The sequence below is a fragment of the Colobus angolensis genome, unplaced genomic scaffold (assembly GCF_000951035.1).
Source record: "Colobus angolensis palliatus isolate OR3802 unplaced genomic scaffold, Cang.pa_1.0 Scaffold80, whole genome shotgun sequence".
NCBI classification, from domain to species: Eukaryota; Metazoa; Chordata; class Mammalia; order Primates; family Cercopithecidae; genus Colobus; species Colobus angolensis.
The window spans coordinates 6,983,882-7,002,764 of NW_012121821.1; the positions used below are offsets into that span (position 1 = coordinate 6,983,882).

Below are 18,883 nucleotides of genomic sequence, written 5' to 3' on the forward strand. Positions count from 1 at the left end.
GTAGCTGGGATTACAGGCGTGCACCACCATGCCTGGCTAACTTTTGTGTTTTTAGTGGAGATGGAGTTTCACCATGTTGGCCAGGCTAGTCTCGAACTCCTGACCACAAGTGATTTGCCCACCTCAGCCTCCCAAAGTGCTGGGATTACAGGTGTGAGCCACCACTCCTGGCCGCATCTCTTGATTCTTACAGGAACTGATAAATCCTGGTTTTCTAATCTTTCTTGTTCTTCTGAAATCTTGTTTCCTTTAGGTAGGCTCATATGGTCTCTTTTTGAAGTAAGTATCACTAAAAATTTGTGTGTGTTTAATCTGGAGGTGCCGACCTTGCCTGGGAGGTAACAGTAAGTGTCTGGTGAGCCCTGGGTAAAGGTAGCTATACAGAGTTCCTGCCAAAAGTGAGTGTTTTGTTTTAGGAAAAACATCTGTCTTGACTTGTTTGATGTGAGGGAGGGGCTAAGAACGCTCTCGGGTGTAATGCTATGTCATAGTCTCCTTTTGGAACTGGCAGGAGAGTTTTTCTCGGCTGAGACCTAGGAGTGATACTTCATATATGTGAGTATCAATAAGCCCTCAGCATCAACAAAGTAGAATGGACACTGGCCCACGGAAAACCTAATTTACTGCCATATTGATTGGGTATCAGCTCTTCCAACACCCAACAGAGAAGGTACAACTTCTGCAGAAGCAAGAATCTTGGGTGTCAGTAGCTCTATATCCAAGACAGTAGCCTAGGTTCCCTTTCTCTTGAGGATGCTGACTGGGATGCTATATACTTCTGCTTGTACCTGCCTTCTGAAAACACAGTGCAGAACAAGGGCACTGCCAATTCCTAGGGCAGAAGGGCTTAGTGACTGCAATGATGTTTCCTGGAGCCAAAGCCAAACAGCTGCTCCTTGTCATTTGTCATCTCCATGGGGAAACAAAGGTGTTCCCATTCATTCAGGGGCCTTTGCCTTCCAGAGTTCTGTCTGGACCAAAGAGCACTTCCATTTTTAGATGCCTTAGAAGGTAAATAAGTGAGTATAATTTCAGTTCACATTATAAGTAGAAGATATAGCTTCATATTGTTTGGATCTCCCTAAGCTCAGTCACTTTATTTGGACATTTTTACAATAATGAGCAACGTAAAGTATTGGACTCATATTTAAAAAGTTGTAGAAGGGCCCGGCATGGTGGCTGACACCTGTAATCCCAGCACTTTGGGAGGCTGAGGCAGGCAGATCACTTGAGGCCAGGAGTTGGAGACCAGCCTGGCCAACATGGTGAAACCTCTGTACTAAAAATACAAAAATTAGCCAGGTGTGGTGGCGTGCACTTGTAATCCCAGCTACTTGGGAGGCTGAGGCAAGAGAATTGCTTGAACCAGGGAGGCGGAGGTTGCAGTGAGCCGAGATGGCACCACTGCACTCCAGTGTGGGCAAGAGTAAGACTCTGTCTCAAAAAAAAAAAGTTGTAGAAGAGAGAACAATCTATTAAGAACCTTCAGTTCTTCCCTTAACGAATTGGAGCTTTTGCATAGTGCTGAAGTCCCTTTTGACACATTACCTGCAAGTGGAGGCAGGAATCCAACTTTCATAAATTACCCAGTAAAATGCAGAGTACTCTTCTAACGTAGGTTATTAATCTATGGAAGCTCACATGCATCAGATGCTCAGACAGCCAAGTGCCTTGTAATGTAGCATGTCCCATCTAGCAAAACAGTGGTAATACATCTAACCTGTAAGCAGTGTGTGGCTTCAGTGGTCCATCACAGAATTTTTGCTGAGTGGGATCGCATTTTCCACCTAGGCTCTCCATCTCTGCTCCAAGCTTAATGTTAAAACTCTTGGAATTGCTGTTAGGATTTTCGGCACATTTGCTGGCAAAATAATTAGTCTGATACACCCGAATGGAAGCGTTGTGCCTGTATTCCAGGTAGGAAGGGAGAGGGTGCTGTTGTTCTGGCTTCAGCTCATCACTGCCTGGAGGAGAAAACCCACAGTTAAGGACTGCCTTTCTTGTGACTTAAGTGATTTCAGTGATTTTAAATTAGGTTTCTAAGGCTGCCTCCTCATCCGCTATCTCTGGCCATTTCCAAAGTACAGATTGTGCAATCTCAAAGAATGATATGAAATTCTCCTAATAAAGTTAATTTTAATTCACTTTTTCTAAAATACATAAAAATAAATAGTGTGTATATAAAATACACACACACAAACACACGCATATAGCATCATTTTCCTAGGAAATAAAATGAGGGTAGCTCATTGCATAAAATGATAGCACCTCTCACAACTCCACAGTGTTACACAACTCCCATTGTGAGTGAACCCACTCAATAACTCTTTATCTTGCTAATAACCATTGTAGTTGAGCTAATAAGGAAACCCCTATGACCTGGGAAATAGGAAAGAGATAAGAGAAATCATATCCTAGGCCAGAGTAGTCATCCCACAAGGTGCGCTCCATATGCCATGCCCAGTTTGATTATTGCTCTGCGTGTGGCTCTGTTATCTTGAGTACAGTTTAATCCTGGTCCAAATTTGGCCCCTTACTCAGAGCACTTCCCAGAACTCTTCCCCTGTTCACCCAGCCTGCTGTGTGTTTTGGCACTGCAAACCAGTTTTGATGCTGACTGGAGAAAAGCGTAAGTAGAAAGATAAATACTATAGAGATCAGATACTGTTTACAGTGAGCTTAAGGCGTGGTGCAGTGAGGGTTTATCGTAGCATCCTGGATTCTTGTTTAATAAAATTTGCTCATAAGTGGGTCTTAGAAATATTTTGTTGGCAGTAGTTAAAAAGAAACGTTGTCTTTAGCATGAGTATGTACACTATAAATGGCATTTATATGAGATGGATTGTTATCTTAGCTAACCTGGAAATCATAGCCCATCTGCATGGATATCAATAATGGAAGCCTGTCTGGCTGGGGAACACAAGGCTACTTTCTGGGGTGTGACTTTTTCAGTTACTGTCTTATAGTCATGCAGCAAAACACTGTCTTCATTGCAGTCTAATCAAGTCTAAAGTCTTTCCACAGTTCACCAATTTATCTTCAATTATGTGGTGTGAGGAAATCTGGGACACACCACTGACCCTTGAAATTATTTAATTAATTGTGCATAACCAGATTTAGTTCAATTAAATAAACTGTAAAAGCACATAGACTGTTAGATTCTGTGAGCCTAAAATACCCATTGTCCTAGAAACTGCCTCACAGTTTGTCAGGTTTCAAGTTTCCCCCTTACCCACAAATGGGTCAAAATTATCAGGGATGCTTAAGAAACTCATGTAGCACCTTAAACAGTATAAAAATATACAAGAAAGGTAAACCTATATTAATGTCATTCCAGGCACAAGCATCTCTTTTGGAGAAATAACACACAAGACCTCAACAGCAAATATATACATGGACAGGTGTGCCCCAAATACAACACTCTTACAGGTGGTTTGACAAATGCTGATACAATAAGCTGGAAAGCTCTTACTCAGTGGTTGTATGTGATGTTGTGATAACTATTCCCTAGACTTTGTTCTTATCTGTAGGAATTAGGTAGATATTGAATAATTTAGGAAACTAGAGAATGAAACATACTATTCAAAATTCAGTGGAGAAGAGAAGAATGTTTCTCATGAACTTTTTTTTCTTCTTTTAGGCTTTTGGTTATTTTTGTGACTCGCTGGGTAGTTTGCAAGTATGATCAGTTGAGGCATTGGAGATAGGGAGGGGTGAAGACGGTTGAGACATATTACTGTTTAATGGTAGAACAAAAGAGTAGTGAACAAGATTGACCCAGTAATGAAGAGGACTAATCCCAACTACTTAGGAGGCTGAGGCAGGAGGCGGAGGTTGCAGTGAGCCAAGACTGCACTATTGCACTCCAGCCTGGGCGACAAGAGCGAAACTCTGTCTCAAAAATAAATAAATAAATAAATAAATAAGAAATGTAATACATAAATTAAGAGTTCCTTCAAAGTTAGTTTGAAGCCTTGAGATTGCCAAGAGGTTGGGTGGAAAGAAGAGGACTGAATAAGGCATTACATGCAATGCACTTCCAACAGTGCACGGCACGTGGTAAAGGCTCAATAAATGACGGTTATTGTTATTATCGCTGTGGTTGCTATTATCATTACTCTTCTATTTAATAATTAAACCCAGAGGATAACAGGCTTTACTGCCCAAAGAGCCTTTGAGCAGCTTTTCCTTATATCTCCCAGTATCCAGCAGAGATGGGGTGAATGATACAAAAATTACATTTTCTACTTAAGTTTCTTGAACCTTTTCACAGAGAGATCTCCCACATGACCTCCGAGAAAGCAATTCGGTGTCTCAGAGTGGAGTTAACTCATGATAACTTACCATCAGCCTCTCTCACCACCACTGTGAAGTATTTCACAGCTCCATTGGTGTCGCTGAACCAGCTGCAGTTGACAGTAAAGTTGATGGAAGATTTGCTAATTAGCACATCCTTTTCATTCACACGAATGTGTGGGGGTGGAGGAGGGGGGCCTGGAAAAAGAGGTGGGGAAGGAACCAAGAGGGGTCACCACTCTGCTTTCACAGCATAAACAACAGTTAGTGAAATGAAGGATTCTGCTCTCCTGCATCAGACTGTGTATGTGAGCGTGTGCCTGTGTTTAATGCTGTAATCAAGAAACTCTCCCCCTCTCCTGAAGGAAAACAGGCAGAGGAAGTGATTTGCCAGTGGCACATTAAACATAATGAAAGAGGTAGCTCTTCAGCAGAATTTCCTGAAGTTGTAGCTTCAAATTGCTTAAGAGCTCTATTATAGCTCTAACTATATGAGGCAAAGTGATATATTTAAATACTAACTCATTCAGGTACTTTAAGATCATCTAACTTGTTTGTTGTCAGGGTACTTTACCCAGAGAAATGTTGCCATTTCTTGGAGCCTTTTAAGTCCTCCTCTCCAGGTGGCAATCACATAGGCTTATGCAAAAGTGAAATGTATGCAAGTGAATGCCAGTGATGGATATGATAGAGAAGCGTGCACAGCCCCTTCACTCCGGTGACAGGAGGCTCCGTGCGTACCTTCAGGGACACTTACGGTCTATCATTGTGATAGTGCTGTCTTCAACCACCTCGCTGGTCATGCCGGCCGACTGCACTTTGATGGACACCAGGTACCTCTTATGGGGCACTAGCATCATGATGTTGAGCAGAGATTTTTCTTTCTCCAGCTTTCTGGAAAACTCAACTTCTTGGGTGTCCATTTTCCGGCATTCAATACTGTAACCATCAAAGTCAGAATCAGGAGGGATCCAAGAACAGGCAATGGCTGTGGAGTTCTGAGGCCGGCAATGCAGGTTTTGTATCTTGTCAGGCTCTAAAGGGAACAGAGGAGCCAACACTTTTCAGAACTCAAGGAGAATTTTGGTTTTAATTTTCCAGCTCCTTTGGGTCCAACTAGCTCTGAGATCTAGGTATAGGAGGGACAGACAGGCAAATACAGAGTGTCGTGGCTCACCCTAGCAGACACATGAGCACAAATCTCCCAGGGAACCAGGGCTGGGGTAGGAAATGCTGAAGGACAAGCGTGGACAAGTCTGAATAATAGTTAAGGACTCCAGGGGATCTAGTTATGGGGCCCTCCACACTTTTGTGAGTTTTAGCTCCAGGAGCTCAACCAGGTTCTCACAGTGAATATCAAAGAAAAATCCCCCTGTGTTTCTGACAGGGGGGGAACAAAAGAACTGTTTTGAAACACACTGGAGCACTCTGCCCTCAGTGGAATCTACCCAAAGCCTAACCTGCTGGGGTTTTATCAGAGCCTAACTGACCTGGGCCAGGGGAATAACCCAACCCCAGCCACTTCAACCATCCTGTCCCACCTCAGGTGGGGGCAGGGGGTGCTGAGAAGTACCTGCAAAGTTCACAGCTTGGAGGCGTCAGCTCGCTAGAAGACTAGACCTAATCGTAGGACTCTAAAGCACTTCTCCTCCCCCATGCTTCATCACTGCCCCACCAAACACCAATTTACGGCAGTTTCTTTTACGTAGTGTGTCGTATCGAGCTATCAAGAAAAAATCACAAGGCCTACTAAAGGAAAAAATATATAGCTTGAAGAAACTGAACAAGGATCCAGAACCACAAGTTAGATATGGCAGGAATGTTGGAACCATCAGACCAGGAATTTAAAACAACAGTAGTCATCAACATGTTAAGGGCTCTAATGGACAAAGCAGACAACATTCAAGAACAGGTGGGTGATGTAAACAGAGAGATGAAAGTCCTAAGAAAGAACCAAACATAAATGCTAGAGATCAAATCACTGTGACAGAAATTGAAGAATACCTTGATGGACTTCTTAGTAGCTAGACATGGCTGAGGACAGTCTCTGAGCCTTGAGGATCTATCAGTAGAGACCTCCCAAATGGAAAAGCAAAGAAAACAAAGACGGAAAAGCAGAACAGAATATCCAAGGACCGTGGAACAACCATAAAAAGTGTATCCTACACAAAATGGGAATACCAGAAGGAGAAAGAAGGGAACTGAAGAAATATTTGAAACGAGAATGACTAAGAATTTCCCACAAATAAATGTTAGACACCAACCACAGATCCAGGAAGCTCAGAAAACACCAAGGAGGATATATGCCAAAAAAACTATGCCTAGGCATATTGTTTTTACACTACAGAAAATCAAAGATAAAGAAAAATTCCTGAAAGAAGCCAGAGGGTGCAAAACAACTTACCTATAGAGGAGCAAAGTTAAGAATTATGTCCTCCTCTGAAGCCATGCAAGTACCTACTATGGGCCAGGTGCTCTTCTGGGGATTATGAGCAGTACAGAGGTAAGTAAGATGTTAACCCTAACCTGCAGGAATGGAAATGAGTCCAAATAGCCATAATAGAAGGCAGAAAGGAAAACATACCAGAAGAAATGGTGAGAGAAGGTGCTATGTGGGGGTGACATGCAACTTTCAGCTGCTGGCTATTAGTTATCAGCAGGAGTTAGTAAAAGCTGTAAGGCAGAGGTGACACTCTGCCAAGATATCAAGAAAGAGGCATTCTGCGTAGAGAAAAACCACAAACCCAGGTACCAACCGAGGAGGTGCCGGTTAAACTTCTGCTATTTTGGATTTTCTGTTACCCATAGCCTCACCTGATCCTAATAAATACAAGCCTCGAAAAAACAAACAAACAAACAACAGGTTCCACCGGTCATCATTCCTCATAAAACAGCACTGAGTCCCTCTTCATGGCAGTTTTTGTCCTCCTGGGCACTCCCCTGTGTGGTAAATGCCTCACTTAAATTCTGGCATCCAGGACTGAATACAACAGTCCAGTTGTGATCTATAAGCCCAGCCTCTAACACAGTCATATGAGCTCTTAAACTGAGTACCTGCAAGGCTGTTGGGAAAGGCAGTCTCATGTGCACAGTCTATCGACCCCCGTTTGGCTGTGTAAGAAATGGCCCTTGAGCTTAAGATACTTTCTTACCAAGAGATGGAGAGCCTGCACAGCCTGTGCTGGGCTCATTGCCTTGTGTGGGAGTATCGTTCCCTGTTGCAAGCCCAGTGTATGCTCTTTTGTTCTGCTTACACGTGTGTGTCACATGGCAGATGGTGAACACCAATGCTACAGTTGTCCTCTGAGGAGACAGGACAGGGTCCTTCTACTGTGGCCTGAGAGCGGTGCACTTAGTCAACTGCCCTGCATTGGCTGCTGGAAGAGACCATACACAATGTGCCCTTCTGGTTTCTGTTGTTGCCAGGGTTGAAGACAGCAAGTGCATCTCTGGGCAACCACTGCAGCTGGCCATGGGGGACTGACGCATACTGTTGAGGCTGATCTTCCTCTGTCTCCTCCCTATGTAAGTAAAGCTTTGTTCCATCCAGTGCTTGCGTTATGTTTCTCTGGTGACTCTAATACCAGATGCAATGGGCAGAAGCGTTCAGAGTCCTGCCCTGGGTTTGGTAACCAGTGCAGGGTGTTCTGCTTAACAGATTTCATGAACACAGCCCACAGTCAGCCACTGAAAACTCAGCCTGAGCTTGCCATAAACTAAAACTCTTAGTTCTTTTTCACATATTTCTCTTGACACACAAATAATTGCTCTTTGGATACAATGTGGCATAAAAGTTATACTTGTTATAGTATTAATGCTTATTAAAAATGTCTGACTTTATTAAAATGCTTAAATGTCTAACTTTCAACTATGCATTTTATCAACAACCAAAAACTATCTGATCTGATCCCAGAAGCTACTTCTACTGGGTATTATTGAAACACAAATACATGGATTAAAGTCCCTACACTGAAAACCTGTCTTTCTTTGAGGGTGATAGTATCTATCCCAAAATGCCTTTGGGAAGAAACTAGTATATGCTTCGTCGTCAAAGTATTTTTATCTCAGGGACATACAGCAGTATGTCCTATGATCCCTCTGCTTCTAGTTTTGCCTCTTTCAGTCTAATCCCTACACTGTACCCAGAGTAACTTTCTAAAGTGTAAATAATGATTATGATATCTCTGCTGAAATTGAGTGGCTCCAGTTGGTCCAAAATAAAGTTCAAAGTAGTTACCATGGAATACAAAACATTTTATTATCTGATTCCCTTAATCCTTACCTTTTATGCTATGGCCAAATAAACTTCTTTCTGTTCCCCTGTTAGTAGATCTTGTACTCTCCCTCCTCTCTGATCTTGGAATATTTTATTCTCTCGACCTGGAATATTCTTCACTTCTTCCCCCACCTCTACCTGGTAAATTTCTTTTTTTAGGTTTCTATTTGGATGTTTCCTTTTCCAAGAAGTTCTCTTGTATTGGGTCAGATTACCCAACCAGTGCCTCTATAGCACCATTTACTTCCCTCATCATACCCAAAATATAATGTCTATTTACAAATAGTACATCGTACCTAATTGTAAGCCCCATGAGGGCAGAGAGAGATTATTTCTTTATTGTCCCTTGTTGTTAATGTTGAATGAATGAACAAATCTACATAGACTTCTGCCTTAATTCAAATCCAGACCAATCCCATGTAAAAATACGGATTTAATCCAAGCCCTATTTGAGTAAGATGTTGAACATATACTTCCCCTCACTCCATTTGAGAAACAAGAATGGGAAAACATGTCATACTTGTCCTCACAGTTCCAAAAATTGGTTTGCTGTAAGTTTTCCAGGAATCACCACTGACAGTCTTGACACTGAATTGATAGGATCTGCCTGGACGAAGACCATACACAATGCGTCCTTCTGATTTTCTGTTGTTGTAGGGGTTGAAGACAGTAAGTGCATCTCTGGGCAACCACTGCAGCTCAAAGTCATTGTAGTCTGTCCAGTCTGGGGGCCCCTTCCACGTGATGGCTAAGGATGTGTTTGCAATGTCAGCAAATGACATAAGACTGGGAGGACTTGGAGCTGAATATAGGAGAAAGTGAAAAATCACATAATCACATCTATGCCATAACACATACAAAAAAGATAGCTGAGTAACATCAGACACACTTTTAATGTACTTTGTAGGAAGAGATAATATGATAATATAGTAGCAGCAGCTTTCATTAATAGTGTTTATTATGTGTAAGGCACTGTCCTCAAGCATTTTATGTACCTTTTCTTTTCTTTTTTCTTTTTTTTTTTTTTTTTGAGACAGAGTTTTGCTCTTGCCGCCCAGGCTGAAGTGCAGTGGCATGATCTTGGCTCACTGCAGCCTCCATCTCCCAGGTAACTGGGATTACAGGCACCTCAGCCTCCCAAGTAGCTGGGATTACAGGTGCCCACCACTACGCCTGGCTAATTTTTGTATTTTTAGTAGAGACAGGGTTTCCTCTTGTTGACCAGGCTGTTCTCGAACTCCTGACCTCAAGTGATCCACCCACCTCGGCCTCCCAAAGTACTGGGATTACAGGCGTGAGCCACCGTGCCCAGCCTCATATAGTTTCTTAAATATTCATAGCCAGATCTTCCTTACCATGGTGCTGTGGAACATGAGTGTGCTCCGAATGGGTTACAAGTGTGTGAAGGTATTAATTCCATCAGATTTTGGGGTGCAGAGCTGACATCCACAGACAATTATGTCCAATTGCAAACAGCCTTGTTGATTAACCCCAGGGTGACACACAGACATCTATGTGTGCCCATGACATAAAAACAGGGTACACTGGTGATAGCCACACAGTGATGATGTATATGATTATCCTCATTTTGCAGATAAGGAAACTGAGGCCTAGAGATGCTCAATGACTTGCCCAGATTCATAGAGCTAAGCTAAGGACTTAGTTCTTTTGGACCATAGCCTTGTCCTTTATCTGTTGTACCACAGTCCCTTCCCAAGTTCAGAGGCCAGCACAGGGTATACCATTATCGGCTTTATCTCATCATTAAAATCAGAATCAAAATGTGTCTCTGGAAGCTACTTCCCACCACCCCTTGGCCACTTGCACCTGGGCTTCTCACCTGTTCTGCTCTCCGCTGTGACTTTATTGCTGAGATCTCCACTGTGAGTTACCACCCACAGCGTGTACTTCCTTCCAGGAACAAGGCCGTGAAACCGCCACTCCGTCAGGTCCTTGTCTTTCCAGTTCTCCTTCTTTGTGCCATTGGGATTATAGAGAATCAGCTCATAAAAGTCAAAGTCCCCAGAGGCTGGACTCCAGCTGAACCAAAGGCTGTCTGTCATGTTCCGATTGGACCCCCTGAGATGACTCACAGAGGCTGGGACTTAAACAGAAGAAAAATTCTTAATGAGAACAAAACAGAAACAAAGGCATTTTGGCCCACAGGTGAGAGTATATGCTATGTTGGGCATGTGGGTGAGCTGTACATATTATAGTCAGATCTTGCCTACATTTCAGGCTATTTAAGGGTGTATGGACTAGAGATATGGTGTAAATTAAAACAAAACAGGTGGTGACTTCTAGATGCTTGCCACATGCACCCTGATAAGCATGTAAAATGAAATCTTCATAAATGATGAATAAATCGTTGTCATTTAGCTTATTTAAAAAGGCCCAGAAAATGTGTATACAAGGTTCCAGCTCTTCCCCAGTGTGGCCTATGTCATTGCAGCCACCACCCCATAGCAACCCTCTCCGGGTCTCTTTACGTCCTCCCTACCCTCCTTTAGGTTCTCAGTTCTCTTGTGCTCTTTCTTATAAAATCTGTATTGGTACAACTTCATTTGGGGAGAGAAGTGTTAACAGTCACTCCTATCATTGTATAGATTAGTCATGCTGCCATCCATCCCAATAGCTTTGCTATTCTTTGGAGAATGAAGACTGTTGCCACATTGGAGGACTTCTAAGCATTAATGAGCAGGTGAGGAAAGATGTGCAAAGGGCTGCCTCAGAAATGATGACAGGTAGGCAATTCTATCTGTGGCTGAGGCTTATCGCAGCTCTTTTTCACTCCTTTTAAAAGACAAACAGAACTTCTGTTGGGTGCCCTTGGAATATGTTCCCACATGGCTCCCCTCACCTTTAGTTCTCTGCTGAAATGCCTTCTCCTATCTAAAGTAGTTGCTTGTCCTGCCAAGTCACTATCATGACACATAATTTTTTTCACAGAATTAAGGCATTCCCAAATCATCTCCCTTTAATGATCTGTCCCTGTCCTCTTACCTCCCCGTTATTCCAGAGTTTTCTGAGGGCAGCGCCCTTGACTGTCTTGTTCACCGTCATATTACAGCAGTGGGCCATGTACCTGGCACAGAAGAGCACCTAAAACTATTGTCAAATGAGAAAAAAGAATTGAATAGGTAGGCTGGGCGTGGTGGCTCATGCCTCTAATTCCAGCACTTTGGGAGGTCGAGGCAGAGGACTGCTTTAGCCAAGGAGTTCAAGACCAGCCTGGGCAATATAGGGAGGCCCCCATCTCTATAAAAAATAAAAATTAAAAAATTAAAAGTTCGCCATGCATGGTGTCATGTGTCTGTCGTCCCAGCTACTTGGGAGGCTGAAGCAAGAGGATCACTTGAACCCAGGAGGTCGAGGCTGCAGGGAGCCATGATGGCATCACTGCACTCCAGCCTGGGCAACACAGCGAGAACTTGTCTCAAAAAAAAAAAAAAAAAATTTTGAATAGGAGATAGAAGACTCAAATTATGGGAAAAGGGTAGATTCTGTTTTTTATTTGCAGCCCAGAGAGATGTCTCTCACTTTCCTGGAACTCTGTGTTTTCACTTCATATAGTGCTATGTTTCTAATTCACAGCAGTCACTGCCTGTTTGTTATATTTGTGGTTGCCCTTCTCTGCTCCTGCTCTCCTCTCCATCTATTTCTTGTTAGAAAGCTGAAGGGTATGGCTTGAATTAAACTATGATGTGTTACCGCCCTCTTGTACAGTTTGATGTCAAGAGGAGGAACCACATTCATTTTTTACCAAGCCCTAGGAAGTAAACAAGTGGAGGCAAAAGAGCAGAAGCTAGTGCAAACATTGGCCACAAATTAGTTATACATAATCAAAGGTGCGATTTAGGGTCAAACAGCCTGAAAGTCACAAATGTCATATAAAGCTACATCCTGAATAGAATAGGAAACTAAGGACCAACCCAGGAAAAGCCAGTGAATACCGGGACAATTCCCCCACGATGCATTAATGCGTGGGTCTTGGTCTTACCTGTTCTACCAAATATGAAAGACTCATTAGACAGCTCCCCACTGTGAGTTACAATCACCATCTTGTACATTCGGCCTTGTAGCAAGTTCTGGAAAGAGAAGCTCTGGACTTGCGGGTCAACTTGAGCTCTCTCCTGGAGATTCCCATCTGGGTTGTACAAAAAGATGTTGTACCAGCTGAGCTCCCCCTCTGAGGCGGTCCAGCGGAAGGACAGGTGCCTGGTGGAGTTCTCTGTGATCCTCAGGTTGGTGACAGCTGCTGGGACTGGAAAAGTCGAGGAGCAAGAGAATGAGGGAGGGAAATGCAGTGAGGAGAAGAGAGCAGGTGGGAAAGAAAGGGAAAAGCAAACAGAAAGAGGAAGTTGGATTCAGTGATATAGGAAACAGAAACAATAGGAAAAGCCAAAAGCATTTTTCAAAAAGCTTCATGTTAGAATTTTGCAAACCCTTTTGGACTTCTGTGCTACCTCTTGGCAAGGTCAAGTGCTGCTAGAAACCGCCTCCTTGCAAACTGCTGGCACAGATGCTGTCTGATTTCTCAGAAGGCTTAAGATGCCAGTAGAAACAGAACAGGACATCTGCCTTGATTTCGCCGGAGTTCTCTTTTCTCCACCTCAAATGCTCTTTCTCAGGCTCTTTCTGCTTTCTCCGCTCCTTTTGCCAGGTCCTTACAAGTTATTTCCCATGGATCCATCCTTTGTTTCCTTCATATTCTATAGCCCTAGCTGAGCAATCAGTCTCATTCCATTTATGGATTCAACTAGCATTCTGGTCCAGATCTTTTTATGTCCAGCTCACTACTCTTCTGAGCTCAAATCCATATTTCCAAATGCCTATGGTCCCCCATCTCTGCAAGTCACTCAGGCACCTCAAATTCAATACACAGCTGAACTCTGTGGATTTTTGCCTGACCCTCTCTCCTCCTGCTTCTCTTATCTCAATTAATGGCATCATCTTCTACCAGACATCCTAGGTAGAAACTCTGGAATCTTCTGTTCCTTCCTCTATAATCCACTCAGCTCCCAAGTGCCACCTTAGCTAATGCAAAAATATTTCTTGACTGTATCCACTATTCTTCATGAGAGCCCCTGCATTCGTTCAGCTGTTGGTCCTTCTCCTGTGACTGCAGTCATGTCATGACCCCATTACCTGTCCAACTGCATCCCCCCCACTCATTTGCGCTCACTCTGTTCCAGTCATATGGGCCTCTTTACTGCTCCTCCAACAGGTCAGACACACACCCACTCAGGGTCTTTGCTTTGGCATTGGCTCTGCTTCTAAATACCCAAATATTTGCATGACTTTCTCATTTCTTTCAGAGTTTTACTCAAATGTCACTGCCTCAATGAAGTCTTTGGGGACTGTACTACCTAAAATTGTAAGTCCCGGCTGGGTGCAGTGGCTCATGCCTGTAATCCCAGCACTTTGGGAGGGTGAGGAAGGTGGATCACCTGAGGTCAAGAGTTCAAGACCAGCCTGGCCAACATGGCGAAACCCCATCTCTACTAAAAATGTAAAAATCAGCTGGGCGTGGTGGTGCACACCTTTAGTCCCAGCTACTCTACTCGGGAGGCTGAGGCAGGAGAATTGTTTGAACCCAGGAGGTGGAGGTTGTGGTGAGCTGAGATTGCACCACTGCACTCCAGCTTAGGTAACAGAGGGAGATTCTGTCTCAAAAAAAAAAAAAAAAAAAATTGTGCCCCTTGACCAGGCATGTGTCTTATGCCTGTAATCCCAACACTTTGGGAGGCTGAGGCAGGTGGATCTCTTGAGCCCAGGAGTGTGAGACCAGCCTAGGCAACATGGAGAAACCCTGTCTCTACAAGGAAGTACAAAAATTAGCTGGGCGTGGTGGCACATTCCTGAAGTCCCAACTACTTGGGAGGCTCAGATGGGAGGATTGTTTGAGCCCAGGAGGCAGAGGCTGCAGTGAATTGAGATTATTCCACTGCACTCCAGCTTGGTGCCAGAGCAAGACACTGTCTCCAAAATAATAATAATAATAATAATAATAATAATAATAATAATAATGATAGATAGATAGATAAAATTGTAAGCCCCAACTCTTGCTATCCCACTTTCCTAATTTAATTTCCTTTCTTGGTCTTTATTACCACCCAACCTCCTATATCTTTTACTTATTTCTTTTGTTTATTAACTTTCTTCCCCACTAGACTATAAGCATAATGACCATGGGAATTTTTTATTCATTTCTGTATATCGAGCAGTTAGAACAGTGCCTAACCTATAGTATGTACTCAATAATAAATGAATTAATAGGTGGATCTCCTCACCTCTGGTTCATTTCTATTCAATCCATTGCCCGATTGCTATCTGATTTATCTTTTTAAAGATAAATCTTTTATTACAAAACAATTGCTCTCTGGCTAAAAAATTTGTATTGCTTTAAGATAAAAAAACTCCTGAGGAAGGCTACCAGGCACCCTCTAATATGGCTCCAATCTGGCTTTCAGCCTCACCTTTCCATCATGCAACACACATTTCAGCCACCCACAACTTCTCCTTTCTCCTGTTCATATCTCCTGGCCTTTGCACAGGACAGGCTGTCTGTACAAAGTATTCTGCCTTCTCTCCATAAGGAGAATTTCTTCATCCTTCAAGACAGTACTGAAATGTCACTTTTATGAAGATGTCCCAATTCTGCCTGACCTCCATGCTTCCCTGAATGCCAGACATCCCTCTCTTATATGTACTCTTTATCACAATGCATTGCCATTATTTGTCCATGTGTCTGTCTCATCAGTCAGCTCTTTAAGGACGAGAAGCATGCCTGATTTATCTTTATGTCCCCGTCAACATAACCATCCCCGCTTTCAGACCTATGTACTTACTAAATAAGTTATCAATCAATTAGGCCAATGTGGTTGTCTGAATAGCCCCAAAGATGTCCATGTCCTAATCCCCAGAACCTGTGAATATGTTACCTTCTGTGGCAAAAAGGGCTTTGTAGATGTGATTAGGTTAAGATCTTGAGACGAAGGAATTATCCTGGATTGTCCGGTTGGTGACCAAGGTAATCACAAGAGTCCTTAAAAGATGGAAGAGGGAGGCAGGAGAGCAGAGAAAGAAATGTAAGGTCCCATGCAGAGATTGGAGCAATGTCATCGTTGGGAGGGGGACACGAGCCAAGGAATGTGGGCAGCCTCAGAAGCTGAAAAAGGCAAGGAGTGGATTCTCCCCCGAAAGTCCCTACAGGAAACACAGCCCTGATGTCTTCATTTCAGTCCCCAAAAACCATTTTTCAGACTCTAACCTTCAGGACTAGAAAATAATGAGTTTGGGTGGTTTTAAGCCACTAAGATTGTGATATTTTATTACAGTAGCAATAGAAAGCTAATAGCACCAATATTAATGAAAAATCAGAATCAGAGTGTGGTGGGCTGAGTCCTATGTGGATAGGGAAACTGACATGGAAGTGGCAAATCAGGGTGAATGTTCCCAGCGTATCAAGAGATAGATACCATCTCCCAATGTTGCTTCATCCCTCTCACCCTGTGGTTCTTACACAATAGTAGACATTGGCAATATGTGCTACAAAACATTATGCTGTGCTAATTACCTGTTCGGCCTCCAGTCTGGGCTTCCTTGCTAAAGAGGCCTCCACTGACAGTTAGGATCTGTATCTTGTATTTCTTGCCTGGTGTCAGATCTTCAAATTTGTGTTGCTTAGTGGTGGCTGGCTCTGATGTGTTGCGCAGAAGGATTCCATTTTCAGTCAGAAGCAGGATATCATATCTTTCTGCCACACCAGCAGCTTTTTGCCAACTTACTATTAAGGAATGACTGCTGTATGCATTGTCTGCAATTACTCCTTGGACAGATGCTGGAACTGCAGAGAGACAAGTGGAGCAACAAAATACAGATTTTATCACTTAGGGTAAAGTAATCAATTGAGAAAAACTCCTGAATCAACTGCAGGTAGATGATGCGTTTGCTTTATTTGTGTGGCATAGATACTTTCTGTGTGCCCTTATGGAGAAAAGAGGAGAAAGGATTTCCTGGCTTAACCTGTCTGTACAACTACTTTGAGTCTCCATTTTTTTCTCTGAATTTAAATAGGATCTCAGATAGAAAAGTTAGTGAAGATGGCCCTGATAAATATGCAGAGTGGTGCATACCTATGAGTCTAGAAAGTGAAGAATGCGGGAGGGATTGCATTGGGGAGTTATACCTGATATAAATGATGAATTGATGGGTGCTGACGAGTTGATGGGTGCAGCACACCAACATTGCACAAGTATACATATGTAACAAACCTGCACGTTATGCACATGTACCCTAGAACTTAAAGTATAATAAAAAAATAAAAATAAAAAAAAAAAAAATAAAAATGTTAAGCAGCAAAAATCTTGGAAATATTATTAAATATTAATATAATACAAAAAAAAAAGAAAGTGAAGAATGCTGAGCACGTTCATATTCAGTGAATGTGGGTTTGATAGTGAATTATGTTTCTTGTTTAGACTTTTATTACTAACATTAACTAAAGTCAAAACTTCAAGTCTTGACTTCAGCAGTAGTATATACTAGTATTTGTTCTATAGCTCCTGAAGTGAAATGCAAAATAGTATTATTGTTACTATAATAATATTTTCTGTCCTGTGTTCATTTCTTTTCTCATTCTACATAATCTTCTTAGATTTCATCTATGTCCATGGTTTGAAGTGTCACCCATAAGGTGACAACTCCTGAATTTAAACTTTCAGTTGTTTCTCCTGCTTTTGCAAATCACATCTCTCCCTGAATGTACCACAGACACCCAACACTCAACACGTCCAAACTGGACTCCGCATCTCCCTCCTACAATGTTCCCATTGTCTTTTGTCTCTGTCTCTTGGTTCAAGTCAGAAACTTCAATTGTCACTCTCAACCTTGTCTATATAATCAAATATGAGTTTTATTTCTGTATCCTAAATCTTCTGTCTCTTGAATCTAGCCACTCTCTGTATGCTGCTACTACCTCAGAACCATATCATATCCTTTAGCAAGTATAAACGAGACCATACATTATTGCAACTGCCTACTGACCAGTCACTTGCGTCCTTACCTCCCACTCTTTCAATCTGCAGACTCTATCTAGCATATTTTTATAGCACTCCCATGCTGATGGCCCTACAGTGGCTCTCCATAATTCCAAAACACCTTCACAGGCAAACAAAGCTCTTCGTGATTTGGTCTATCTACTTACCTGGTCACATGGCTCGCATTTTTTATTCTAGTATACTTTTGTTTTTTATGCTTTTAGTAGAGATGGGGTTTTGCTACATTGCCCAGGCTGGTTTTGAATACCTGGACTCAGGCTATCCACTCACCTTGGCCTCCCAAAGTGTTGGGATTACAGGCATGAGCCACCATGCCCAGCCTTTATTCTAGTATACCAAATAAGGTGTAGGTCCCCAAATGTGCCATCCATTCTCCTACCTCCAGGGCTTTGTTTTCTCTGTTGGAACCAAGTCAACTTACACTTCATCTGGATGACTTCCTAGTCTTTCTTTAAATATTACTTCCTCCTGAAAGCCTTCCCTGATTCTTCTTGTTTGCTCCTCTAACATCTCATAACCACTTTTATCTTAGCACTTACCATGTTTTACTGTCATTGCCTTTTACTTTTCTGTCTCCTTCACTAGATTATAATGTTCTTAAGGTCAGGGGCTCTGCCTTGCTACTGAATGCCCACTTTATTTTTTCTGAGACAGAGTCTCACTCTGTCACCAGGCTGGAGTGCAGATCTTGGCTCATTGCAACATCCACCTCCCAGGTTCAAGTGATTCTCCTGCCTCAGCCTCCTGAGTAGCTGGGACTACAGGTCTGCACCACCATGCCCAGCTAATTTGTTTTTTTTTTGGTATTTTTAGTAGAGATGGGGTTTCACCATGTTGGCCAGGATGGTCTCAATCTCTTGACTTCGTGATCCACCCGCCTCAGCCTCCCAAAGTGCTGGGATTACAGGCATGAGCCACTGCGCCCAGCCAAATGCCCACTTTCTAACACAGGGTTTGTCATAGGGTTAAAGATAAGCAGATAAAGATATAAACATAGATATGAAATAGAGGCATAGTAGGGCATGGTATAGAAACCTCAGGCCCCACAGCTAAATAAGTGGTCATGAGAATGGGAGACATCTAAGAAGTATTGTGTCACAGTGGAGAGGGCATGAGGTTTGGGGCCAGACAGACCTAGACTTGAATTATAGCTTTAGGCCTTATTATATATGTATCCTTGATACTGTTTCATAAACTTTCTGAGCCATACTTTCCTCATCTGTAAGAGGACTATAGTATGACTAGAGAT

The 18,883-nt window shown here is 42.7% G+C and overlaps 1 protein-coding gene across 4 annotated transcripts in view; it reads right to left on the minus strand.

Moving 5' to 3' along the window:
* Window positions 1-18,883, minus strand: part of PTPRB (protein tyrosine phosphatase, receptor type, B) — a 124,733-nt gene that overhangs the window by 30,709 nt on the left and 75,141 nt on the right. For 3 of the 4 annotated variants that reach the window (XM_011929324.1, XM_011929327.1, XM_011929325.1), the window contains 7 exons: window positions 16,152-16,421; window positions 12,573-12,836; window positions 10,413-10,676; window positions 9,093-9,374; window positions 5,054-5,332; window positions 4,345-4,494; window positions 1,721-1,964 (listed from right to left, as the gene is read on the minus strand). In XM_011929324.1, coding sequence (XP_011784714.1) covers window positions 1,721-1,964; window positions 4,345-4,494; window positions 5,054-5,332; window positions 9,093-9,374; window positions 10,413-10,676; window positions 12,573-12,836; window positions 16,152-16,421 — 1,753 coding nt within the window. The remainder of the gene's footprint in view (window positions 1-1,720; window positions 1,965-4,344; window positions 4,495-5,053; window positions 5,333-9,092; window positions 9,375-10,412; window positions 10,677-12,572; window positions 12,837-16,151; window positions 16,422-18,883) is intronic. The other variant, XM_011929326.1, reaches the window with a different exon arrangement.